The sequence below is a fragment of the Molothrus aeneus genome, chromosome Z (genome assembly GCF_037042795.1).
Source record: "Molothrus aeneus isolate 106 chromosome Z, BPBGC_Maene_1.0, whole genome shotgun sequence".
NCBI classification, from domain to species: Eukaryota; Metazoa; Chordata; class Aves; order Passeriformes; family Icteridae; genus Molothrus; species Molothrus aeneus.
The window spans coordinates 14,406,425-14,418,608 of NC_089680.1; the positions used below are offsets into that span (position 1 = coordinate 14,406,425).

The 12,184-nt window shown below is 39.1% G+C and overlaps 1 protein-coding gene across 3 annotated transcripts in view; it reads left to right on the plus strand.

Annotated features, from left to right (window-relative positions):
* Positions 1 to 12,184, plus strand: part of SEMA4D (semaphorin 4D) — a 100,003-nt gene that overhangs the window by 83,547 nt on the left and 4,272 nt on the right. For 2 of the 3 annotated variants that reach the window (XM_066569246.1, XM_066569243.1), the window contains 2 exons: positions 506 to 712; positions 11,810 to 12,019. In XM_066569246.1, coding sequence (XP_066425343.1) covers positions 506 to 712; positions 11,810 to 12,019 — 417 coding nt within the window. Of the gene's footprint in view, positions 1 to 505; positions 713 to 2,575; positions 2,601 to 9,570; positions 9,593 to 11,809; positions 12,020 to 12,184 lie in introns of those variants that run through there. The other variant, XM_066569245.1, reaches the window with a different exon arrangement.

Sequence of the window (12,184 nt, forward strand, 5' to 3'; positions counted from 1 at the left end):
TGCTTTTCTGTGTTGAACCTTCATGCAAACATAATTTAGACCATCTTAGTGTAAACAGTTTATATTTTATAAGATTCAGTTTGGTTTTATTTTTCTATTTTTAATTATGTACATATAACAGAATAAATATTAAAAGAAATTGTATTACATCTTGGCTTTTCTGAAATGTGACACAGTGACACAGTACTTTGCCTTTGGCAAGCACTAATGTTCCTTGTGATTTCCTTGGGGGGAATGTAAAAACTTCGTAATTAATTTGAAGCAGCCTCTCAGCTTCAACTGAATGGGTTGTAACCCAGGGTGGGGAGGTGGGAAGGACGGGAGAAAAACAGCATGGGAGAAGGAGGAAAGTGCTCTTCTCCAGAGGCCTAGGGACACTTCGTCTTACTACCTTTCTAAAACTCATTTGTTTTTTTGCATTATTTCTTCATTGTGTGATGTATTTCTTGCAACTTCTTTCCTTAGTACCCTTTTACTTTCTTTTCTGTCCTCTTCTGTCACACAGCCTCATCTCCTATACCTTTCCCTCCTACTGGTACCTCCTTTTTGTCCTGTGTGGGAAGTGATTCACCTCCTTCACCCACCAGTACCCAGCCTGATGTTTGGTCTAGCAAAGACCCCGTAAAGGTCATGTTGTTGCCACCTTTCCTAAGTGACCAGGCACAGCATGTTAGTGTCCGGGGACCCTTCCACCTCTTCTGCCAAGCCACAGGTAAGTTGGAGGACCCCTGTATAAGCCAGCACTTTCTGCATTAAAGGTTTAGCTATGTCACCATGTACTGTATGAATCTTACTTTTGTGATGTTTGAGGGTGGGGGGAAAACAAGAACAAAGAGAGGCAGTATCGGGATGCCAACATGCATCAGGATGCTATTGTGCTCCTACCAAGAATAAGTGACTGCGAGTACCGTGCTGTATCACGGAGGCTCTGATTTCAGCTATCACTTTAGTGTGTTGATCAGCAGTTGATTTTATTTGGCTCACTTGCATGCTGAAGGAATTCAGTGAATCAGGATTGCATATGGATGTTTAGCAGCCAGATATTTTCATTGTCAGTGTGTATGCAGTTTAAGAAATACACTTTTATTGAATTTGAACTTAGCATATTTTGTGGACTACGTCAGTCATTCCTTTTTCCATCTTATTTCAAGTGGCGAAGTACATACAGTAATAACTTCCATTTTATAACAGATACATTATCTGAGGTGTACAGGAGGACAAAGCTATTTTTTTCACTGCAATTCAGCTTTTTTCCCAGTTTTTGTTTGGATTGTTACAAATTACAATTTGTAATTGCTGGTTTAAACTAAGTATGATTTAATGGATCAAAACAGGTCTTCATATGTAACCTTAATCTTTAAAAGAAGAAAGTATATAGATTGAGTATAAAAAGTAGTGTTGTTCCATATTGGCATCTCTGTTAGTGTTATGTGGAAGCAGATCAAAATGCTTAAGTCTTTATTAGCATAGATCTTAACAAAGGCACTATTTGTATTTCCATGGCTACAAGGAGCAACAGTGGGATGAAGGCTCTTTCATAGACTAGAGTCATTCAGATTGGAAAGCACTTTTCAGCAGTAATTTGTTCACTTTTGCGATAGGCAATTCGGAAACTTGGTAGTGCACTATGAAAAAAAAAGTTATAATAGCACAGAAGATTTAAACAGTTTGATAATTGTGCTACAGACCTAGACTTCATTTTAGAATTACTTTCTTTCATCCAGCAGTGCCCATCTTAACGTGATGCGGATGCTGCTCTTAAAAGTTGTCAGTAATTGTATTTGCCCTAGTAATCAATTTGGGAAGGAAGGTACAGTGTCCTAAAGTCAGTGTGGGCTCCATTCCTCAGGAGGTGTAAGGGTGAATACTGGAAGAAACTTGTTTAACAACCACCTGAAATCCAAGGGATACAGTAATGGCACAGGGTGGGGCCAAGGTGACCCAGCTATGGAAGCGCTTCTAATGCCTGTCAAAGCAGGGAAGGACTGGACTTTGTATTATGGATAGAGTTTTTGCTCCCTTTGGGAAGCAAGGCAATTGGCTGACACATTCACACTCTTCTCTTACCCAGAATTAACGATTTCGGTCTCTTGATTTAAAAAACAAACAAACCAGCAAATGCAGACCAGCACACGGAACTGGTGCAAATATTTGCATCTTTCTGGGTCCTGCACATGAGGCTATATGAATTCATCTTGGGTGGGGGTGGCTAAACAATTGCTTTTGCAAGGGAGGTCTCTCTTAGGATTTGTTCAAATTTGTTCAATGTCTGTTGATACTTCTTTATATTAACATAGCTTTAGTGGAACATGATTTCTCTCAGCTATGAATATAAGGTAAAATGTGTTTGCAAGGAGCAAAAGGGTTAAATAAGACTGGCAGAGAGTTAAACGTTGTGCCTGGTTGTCTGCAAGAAAGGATATGGCATCAGTAATTGTATGATGCAAATACATAGATTGCCACATCATCCAGTAAAACCTCAAAGCTTATTTTTAATTAAGTTTCTAACTTAATTGTTATTTTATCAGAATTGCTGAATCTCTTCCCTTTTTTAATTGTAAATATCTGTTTCAAGCTGTCTGGAAACTCAGCAGGAGTTGGTGAGTTATTTTGCTCATCTCTTACTCATCCCACATGTTTTAACCTGAAAGGTTGCCTGAGGATAAGACTTTACAGCCTTGTAACTGGCTCATTTCCATAAGGTAAAGTTAAGTGGATACAGCACGAACAGCACTAGTGGCAAACTGCTATATTTTTTCTGAAAAATAAGTTTTTTCAAGCATGGAATACTCCTGCTCTTCTGGAAAAGGGAGGAATAAACTCCCTTGGTAAATTTGCTCCCACTTTGTTTCTGCTCCCCCAGAGATTCTACATTTCTCCAGAGACCTGTCTGCCATATGTGCATGGGCAAACATTAGGTTTCCTGTGTACTTTCTCTAATATAAATTTTCTCTCCCATTACAGAATTTTAAAAACTTTTAGAGGCAGTTCAGGCAAGTTTCAGATAAATTGAACAAAATACTGCACCATCTGGTTCAGGGGAGAGAGACAGTGAGTCGGTGATGTACGCACCTGCTGTATAATTTCTCTGGTGTGTTCTGCTGGAATTAGGTATAGTAGGAACAGGTTTCTTCCGGAGATTTGGTTTTGTTTGAAGATGTTTTACTGGCACCTCCTTTCCCAGCTGTAGAGTAGTATCTCCATAATTTCACAGACAAAACTAAAATATGGTGAGTGTACTGTGCAATAGTTTAAATGCTTTTATAATCAAACACCGAAGAACCCTGTGCTTTACCTGCAGATCAAGCCTCTCTATGTCCATGGTTTCAAGATGACTCCCTCCCTTGATTCATCTGTAGCTGGAGATTTTACATATTGGATTGTTTTCATTCTTGGCAAAAAAACCCCAGTAGTGTCGACATAAAAGTTCTGAGAACTTGGAAATACATTTTCAAGGAGTTACTATTTCATGGAGATACTGAGATGGGTATCTGATAACATGTACAATGCCTGTTCCCTGTGGTTATGCTATTTTGGGAGTACAAGAAAGTTTCCCACATCTGTGGAAGAAAAGATCCATAACTTGCAAGAACCATAATTGCAAGTAGATCACTAGAGATTCCTCTTTGATGGAGCCTGAAGTTGCACTGAAAGACATGCAGAAGGATGGGGAAATTTTTTTTTTCCTCAGGAGGAGGAGGTCACCTGTCAAGAGACTGACTTACCCATGGAAATGAGTAATTTATTCTTGGGAGAGGTTTTTTTGTATCATTTGCATGATTGCATCAGCCATGGTGCCCTGGGGTGGTCTGGTCTGGTGTAGGGCTCAGTCAGGAGAGGCATGGAGGTGTGCAGCAGCCAGAGCAGAATGAGCCTGCCTAGGAATGTTCTTTGTGCTGCACAAAGTGTCTGTCCAGAGTGACAAATGACAGCATTTAAATTACAGCATATCGCTATCTTACAATTGACTTTATTTGGGTTGTTACTTCTGTGTTCTTACAAGAACACCAATGTCAAATAGCAATTTTTCATACACTTGTATTTTATAACCAGTTGAAGTTGGTTAGTGGCTCTTAATTACAGCTTTGGAGAGATACAATGTTAGTTTTTGAAATGTGAGAATGGTTTAATTGCTAGCCTTGACAGGAAAAGCTCTGAATCTTCCAGGACAAATCAATCCACTGCAGAAATATTTCAACACTTTATACATTTTCAAATTTTTATGCAGTATATTTTGAGATTTGAGCAGTGATGCTTTCCTGAAGCAATACCATGACTTTAATCTGTATGCTTAATAAATGGCTGGTTTATCTTCCTGTGGGTAAGTTGGCACCTTGTTAAACAATTTCATATCCCACTTTGTTAATTGTCATCTCAACAGACCTTTTATCACATGCTATTTGACTTAATTTCGCTGTATTTGGCTAGTTATTTCATAGCCGTTAATTTGTAATTTTGTGGGTTTGTACCTCTTTTTTTCAATTATTTTTGCACTGATTATACATTGCTTAACAACACTGTGGCACTATCAAACCTTTCCTGTGTGCAGATCTCTGACATGCCACATGTTAATTTTTATTTAGGATGCATTTGGAAAACCAATTGAAAAATTAAGATTGTTCCTTTAATATATGACAGAAAAGGACTTGGAAGTTTTATAAAATTGGGTAAATATTGCAGATCTATTTTGCATAAAACTCACAGACATTAAACATACCTTTGGTACTTTAGATTGTTATATCTTAGGAGTGTAATTTTCTTACTACACTGCTGGCATTTATTTTTTCAGACATGGGGCCTGCTGAGACCCTCCTAGCTAAGTCTGCATGCAAAACCAACAGCATTAAACACCTTTTTAAGTGCTGCAGTTACCTGAGCTCTGATGTGAACTTTATAGTGGTTTCTGTAATAAAATTGAAAATTAATTTTTACTAGTGATGTGGATGATGCATTCCTAAATTCTGGCACCAGCATCAGATTTTGAAACATTTTTGTAAAAATTTTCTTTGCTGTGCAGTTTAATGTAGAAAGACTGTGGTCACAGTAGGAAATATCTGGAAAGGTGTGAGTACCTTTTTGGTTTGGTTATTTTTTTTTTCTTTTTGATTGTTACTTTTGGGATTATTTTTTGTTGTTGTTTAGTTGGTTGTTTTGTTTTGTTTTAACTTTATATTAGTTTTCCAGTAAAGACTAGAATAAGTTCAGTGTGAAAATAATTTAAGCATAAGGCAAATTAAAAAGTATCAGGCATCAAATTAAAAAAGGGGAGAGCAAGAAAAAAAAGAAAAACCAAAAAAAAAGAGAAAGAACCAAAAGCATCTTGTTATTTTTTTCCTCAGAAGATTTCATTAATTTATTGTTTTCCTACATTTCACAGTGTGCAGCTGATTGCACTTGTACAGGTTTTTCCTGCAGAATGGGTAATAAGGTGCAGTTGGGAAACATCTTGTGTGGCTTTTCATAGTTTATAAATGATCAAAACATAAAGAAAGACCCTAAAGTACCTTGGAAGATTCAGTCCCCTTAGGACTAGCAGCTGCAGCCCTTAGTGGTTCCTGCTGTTGCAATGTGTGTGCAGCACTTGCGGCTGCACGCCTGCTGCAGCGTGTCCTGTGCACACCAGCTGGTGTTTTGTACACTCACCACTCACTCTTGCAGGCTGCATCTTGTGTCAGCACAGGGCTTAGGGGAAACAAAGCCCTTGCATGGTTTTCAGAGCTTTCCACTGGTAAAAAACCCAATTTTTCACCAGCTTTTACCCTCACACAGTTTGAATAAGCCACCCTTTTGAGAGAGCAGCTTGTCAAGAATTCTGTTGAGGCCAAGGCAAAGAGCTGGCGCCCCCGTGCAGGAGTACCTCTGTGAAGCAGCACCTTTGCTGTTCAGTTGTGTAGTTCAGCTTTTCACCTTGCTTGGGGATTGGGTGTTGCATGGGCTGTCAGCAGAGATGAACTGCCTGGGTCACAAAATGGCAGTATTCTCCATTTGAATTTAATGTACACAATTGTGGGAGACTGCGAGGGAGTAGAATCTGCACCAGCTTTTGTAGTGTGACTAGGTATGTATAAGAGGAGAAGCTTGCTTCACACTGGGGGCTTTGAGACCCAAATGCATTTTGGGATGTTTTCTGTCAGGAGGGAGAGGGATTCACTTAGGTGTGTATTTTCTTCTCTGTACCATTTGTTTGCAGAAGTTTACCTGACCTCCCAGTTTAGCCTTTCTTTTTTTGCAGTTCAGCATAAATATTTCAGCTTTTTCTCCCTGCTAATGTGGAACTCTTGATTCAGTAATGTCTCAGCTTGAAGCAGTACCGTGGTAATAACTGCTACACCCTGGCCGTGATTGAGCAGCTGTATTTCCCAGCCCTGCCTAGTGAGATGTGATGGGTTTGAATCTGGACCATAACCACAATTTTACGCTGTTTTCCTCAGAATATCTTGTTACCCCCTGCCAGCCAGGATTGCAGCCTGGCTACCACATACACTTGTTTTTCTTCCTCATGAGATCTTACAGCCTCTAGACTTGTAATTAATAATCCATTGGTGTGATAAACTGAGTACTAATTTAGACCAAAGCTGTCATCTTTTTTAAACTATTTCAGCAGAAACTGCTACCAGAACTGTCTCAGCATATTGTGTGCATTGTCCCCAGAGTGGAGATGAAAATCTCATTTCCATCTCTTCAGTTATCTTCCTGCTAGATTTACCTGTCAGACAAAGCAAAAGCAGTAGTTTGTGTTCTCTGGAAAACAGAAGTGATTTTTGGAGAGCATGTTACTCCCTAAAATATGTTCTCCAATTTTCTTCACTTTATTTTAAAACTTAACGTAGTGGCCTTGTTAACTGATAGGATGGCAAAAAATAATTAGGCAAACACAAAGTGCCAGGGGAAGTTTAGGCTGGACATTAGGAAAAAGTTCTTCACAGAAAGAGTTATTGGGCATTGGAATAGGCTGCCCAGGGAGGTGGTAGATACATCATCATCCTTGGAAGTGTTTAAGGAAAGACTGGATGTGGCACTTAGTGCTGTGCTCTAGTTGATAAGGAGGTGTTAGGTTATAGGTTGTACTTGAGGATCTCTAAGGGCTTTCCCAGCCTAGTTAATTCTGTGATACTGTGAAAGCAGAACCTTTTTTTGTTTGTTTTTTGTGACAGTCCCTGGTTCTAGCTTACTAGTGCTTAATCAGAATTTTTTTTTTACAATTATCCAGGTTCCAATTGCAAAACCTTTATATGGACACTCTTAGTGAGCATCCAGATAAATGCATGAACAAATTGCATTTTTTCTCTAATGGGGCAGTCAGCTGTGTTCCCAGCCTGCTTTTAAATTCCACTCTGAGAAGACGGATGCCGTGTCCTGCTTGCACCTACTCTAGGGTCACTCTGCACCACCTCTAGTGACTGGTTGCTGCTTCCAGTTTTTACGTGGTTCATGTTCCATAGGAAGCACTTCCTGCTTTTCATCTGCCATAATAAGGCTGCATCAGCTTGTGGTGTTGATGTTACACAAAGGGATGGGTAATTTAATGAAGCACCAGGTGTCTGAAGAACCTCATGCATTCTTCAGTATGAAATACTTGGTACTGGAAGTAATATTTTTTGGCATTTCAGAGAGGTCTGTTTTCTTGGCTTCTTATTGGCTTTTTTTCCATTGCTGTCAAGCTTGTCTTCTAGAATGAATTGCCCTGATTTAACAATCAAACACCAACCAATGAAAGTACAAAAAAAATGCACCCGTTTATAGGGGGTACAGGCTATGTAACTTGCACTCTATTTTCAGAAAACTGCTAAGATGCTTGTCTCAATTTAAAGATTTTTTTTCTGCCCACTTTTCCAATCAGCTTCTCTCTGATGGCTTCATTTCATACTGATTTATTATTTCGGTGTCTTATCAGCAGCAATGATTCAGACTCCTACAACTCAAGAAACTGTGACCAGCCCTAAGTCTTTCATTCACATACTGAGTAGTGCTGGTGGTAATGTTTCATATTAATGATTCACTAACCTCTTCCTGGGCTAACTTTGATGTCTATTTAAAAGAAAACCTTCCTGCATCCAGATTTTAGTGCCCTTCTAAAACTTAATCCCTGCTCCAGATGAGAGCTTCCTGTATGATCTTGGTTTTCAGAAATCTGGGATATTTGCTTGAGTAGAATTCAGCAAAGCTGCAAGCTTGATAACAAGCATTAAATCCAGATGCCATTCTTAATCTGATGCACGTGGTGAGCATTGAAAGAGGTTTTGATGTGTATTGGGTTATACAAAGGAGGTTTTTTGTAAACCTGAACTTCCCATCCCTGTGGATAGCCTCTGGTAGCAGTTCTTTGTCTAGATTATAGGAATTTGTGTAAAAGACTTTTTGTTACCCTGGTAGAATTTCTCTCTGGGATACCTGTCAGTTATCTTCACTGGATTTCAATTTGCTGTCAACTTGCAGAAATTATTAGCTGGAGTGTACGTTTTCTGATGGCTCCTGCTTATGTACTAACTCTCCTGTCTTGGAAGTGTTTTCATGAATATAGGGAAGTCTTGTTCAAATGCTACCCTTCTAGCTTCAAATGCTACCCTTCAGAAATGAGGGAGACCTTGTGCTGAACCACCACCAGTGGTAGCACTGCTCAGGTTTTATAAGGCAGCTTCACTGGGCTGCTTTTGAAATGTCTCCACACTCTCTGCACATGGCAGCACTTGGCACAAGGAGCCAGCTTTGCCAGTGCTCACTCTTGCTCCCCCTGCCTTATGTCACTGAGCTCTGCTTAATCCATAATCTACTTCTTTTAAATTAGTGTTTCCAAGCTGTCTTGAAAACCATATGTCTATTAGGATGTGATGTGTATATGGCAAATGCTTAATTTGGTCCAGCTTAGCAGGGCGCATCCCCATGCTGCTCTGAATCTGTAGCTGTATACTTTAGTTCTTTCAGTCTGGTTTTATTTACTTAATTCTTTTAACCTTAGGTCACATTTACACCAATAACCCAGTGAATGCAATCAGACTGTGGGTAGAAGATTACAAGCAGTTGCAGTGGTTTGAGTTTCTGTGCTAACAATGGTGGTTGAATTTTTTGTCTCATGGAAAATATTGAGAAAAAGTCATCTGGGTATTAAATATGTGGTTTTTGTAACCCAGAGAACCCATTGTGCTGGCAGAAACTACAAGGGCCATTACTACTCTGGCCATTACTACCTGGGCATTATCATTTCATTCAAACTACTGAAAACAGAGAAAATGAAATCTGAGTGGGAAAGAAGCAAACACTTCCACAGACATTGGAAATTTTGAAGGCCTTATGCAAGGAAAAGGGTAGTTCAGATAATGCCGCAAAGTTTCTTGTATTTTTGTTTGATAACTGTTAATTCCCCTTCTAAAAGCATCAAGGTGGTGAAGTTGATTTTATTTAATCATATGTAACTAGTGTCGTTTCTTGAAGCAATGTTTTTGAAGTTAACTGTTTGAAATGTATTTCATGGCTGCTTAGACATAGTTACTTATGTACCTCTCCTGGTGTGCTGTTTAATTCTCTGCTTGAATATTATGTTTTAATAAAATGACTTTCTTAAAATCTTTCAAGCATTCCTAACATGGATGGCAAAGTAAGTAGATCAGGTCAGAAACTTGTATTTTAAAGGTTGCACTAGACATGTAAAAACATTTGTATTATAATGACCGTAAAAAAAAAGCAGAGTATATGTTTTTATTATTTTCCTTTAGCTTCAAAAATTATTTCCCTAACCATTACATCGGAGTCTGAATTTCTCACCATAGAATTGTAGAAAATTTGCATTTAACAAATGTGATTCAAAATTTTTACAGATGAAACTGTGTCACAGTGTATTTTTTTGTATTGATCCATCCTGAAAATGAAATCAAAGTAGAGAAGGTAATTGCCTGAAAGTTGGAAAAAAGCTGCACTGAAACAGGATCAGGAAAACCCTGAGTACTGCTTGCATCTAAATTTTGCTGTCAACCAGTGTAAGTGGGGATGAGTGTGTATCTCTGGGGATTTCCAGTGCTTCTGACTGCACAGAAAAACAATGGAAGGGTAAAATTGCCTAGCTGCACTTCATAAGGGGCTAATCTGAACCAACACAGCTTGCAAAATTTCATGTATAAGGAAATTGCTGCATTTTAATCTCTTGGTGAAATGTGGATGTAAGCTGAAATTTTGGCAATTTTCCAGCACAATTGGGATCTTCAGCACTAGAAAATAGAGCAGGTTCTCTGGTGTGAATAGTCCATTTGAAGTAAGTTTAGGGAAGTGTCCTGCACTAAACATGCTGCTTCCTTGCATGGCTCTAAAATGGCACTTAGAGATTTTGATTTTTTTGCTGTGCTTGCACTTACCATTCCTCCCATTTGTCCAAATTCCAACTTCCGATTTAGGTTACTAAATAATTTGTCCCTGGTTCCAGACTTCCCATGAACTTAGTGATATGTAACCTATCTGCTGTTAACTGTAGAATGAGTGCAAACATCCATAAAACACATTTGGAAAAAAAAAAAGGGTATGTGCTAGACCAGCTGTTTTCAGTCCAGTGTGTGCTTGCCCTTTCTGCTTTGTTAGAGCTGCTGACAGCCCTTCAGACTGTGCCACTTCCCTCAGAGAAACTCTACAATGCTTTAACCAGATCATGTCCTCTATCATTCACACTTACCCTTATTGCTAATTTATGTGTCCATATTTGTGGGAGATTTGGAAGAAAAACTTTGGAGTTAAGAATTTGCCACGATCTCCTTTTTACACAATGTAAAAATGTCTTCTATCTACAAATACGTAATATGTACACAAATGTAAAAACTATTTGTTTTCTTTTTTCCTGCATGATTATCCAAAACTTAATGACAGAATTGTATTTTTCTAGGGAAAAAATGCCACATCAACTTGCAATATGAAGTGCTCACAGTAAAAGCCATAGTAGGCTCTGTCAAGATATTTGCAGCCATAGTTAATTTTCTTTTTACCCCAAATTTCTCTTTATATCTTCTCTTGCTAAGGCTAGTCTGGATCCTAGGCCCAGAGGGAGAAATAGTCATGTTTTAAACATAAGAATTACCAAGTTCTTAGCTTGGCCCAGATGTCTGTATTTTAAATGGAAAGGTTCTGATGCTGCCAAGTGCACTTCAGCCAACCTTGCTAGCTAGTTTTCTGGGAACAGCTGTTCTGTCCTCCAGGCTACTGTCAATCTCTGATTTATTCAAATGTTGCCCTTGCAGGTTAAGACAAATAATAGTAACAAAGCTAAAAAATTAGATTGCTCTTTGTTGTTGATCCAAGGTTCTTTCAAGTTCTGTCTTGCTTAAGTGCCTGCTGTGACTTCTGGTTCTGTGCTTTTTCCAATTCTTCCTCTTTCATGACTAGTTCCAGTATCTGTGACGCACTGAGTTCTTGAACTTTTCCCCTCCTGGCCTTTTTTTCAGATCCTGCGAGGCACGTCTCAGGTGGTTTCAGCTTTGAACCAGGACCTAGGTTGGGCAGCAGTAGGCAGTGTGTCCTGGTGCTACAGGAGTCGGCACAGGCAGATGGTGCTGGTGTTCATCACTGGCTCTTATTGTGTGTGCTAAGTTCCCCGTTGTGAGATCCACACAGAATTCCTTAATACAAACCCACAACTTTGGCTTGAACCTAAATTTCCCGTGCTAGCTCCTCTCAATCCCAGGTTTTTGGTACCCCGAATTTCAGCTGAAGAAACCTAAGAAACGTTTCAATCAACCATTTATGTTTTTAAGCCTAATCTTGATGTGATGGGGTTTGTTTTCTTTTCAAAGACTCATCTTCTACTTTCTTACAGAATAACCTGACATTTTCACAGGTCCAGATAACTCCTACTTTGTCTGGAGGAAGAATGGACAAAAGATGAAGGCATGCATCACAGAGCAATCTCACATGCTGCTTGATGGCAGAGTGCATGTTCTCAGCTGGGTGAAAGATTCAGTATCAGAAAACACAGAATACAGATGTTCATTCATCTCAAAAGTTGGGAACACAACATCAGAAGTGCTGATCACAGTGGAAGATAAAGGTAGGCTTGTTTCAAGAGCATGCCATGTTTGGCCCGACCCTGATATGAGTAATGCTCTGTGATATTAACCCAGAAAATGTGCATACCTGAAGATGGTAACTTTTGCCTTCTCTATTAGTATGCACTTCATTTATGGAAAGGATTTAGCAGCATAAAAACTCCTTC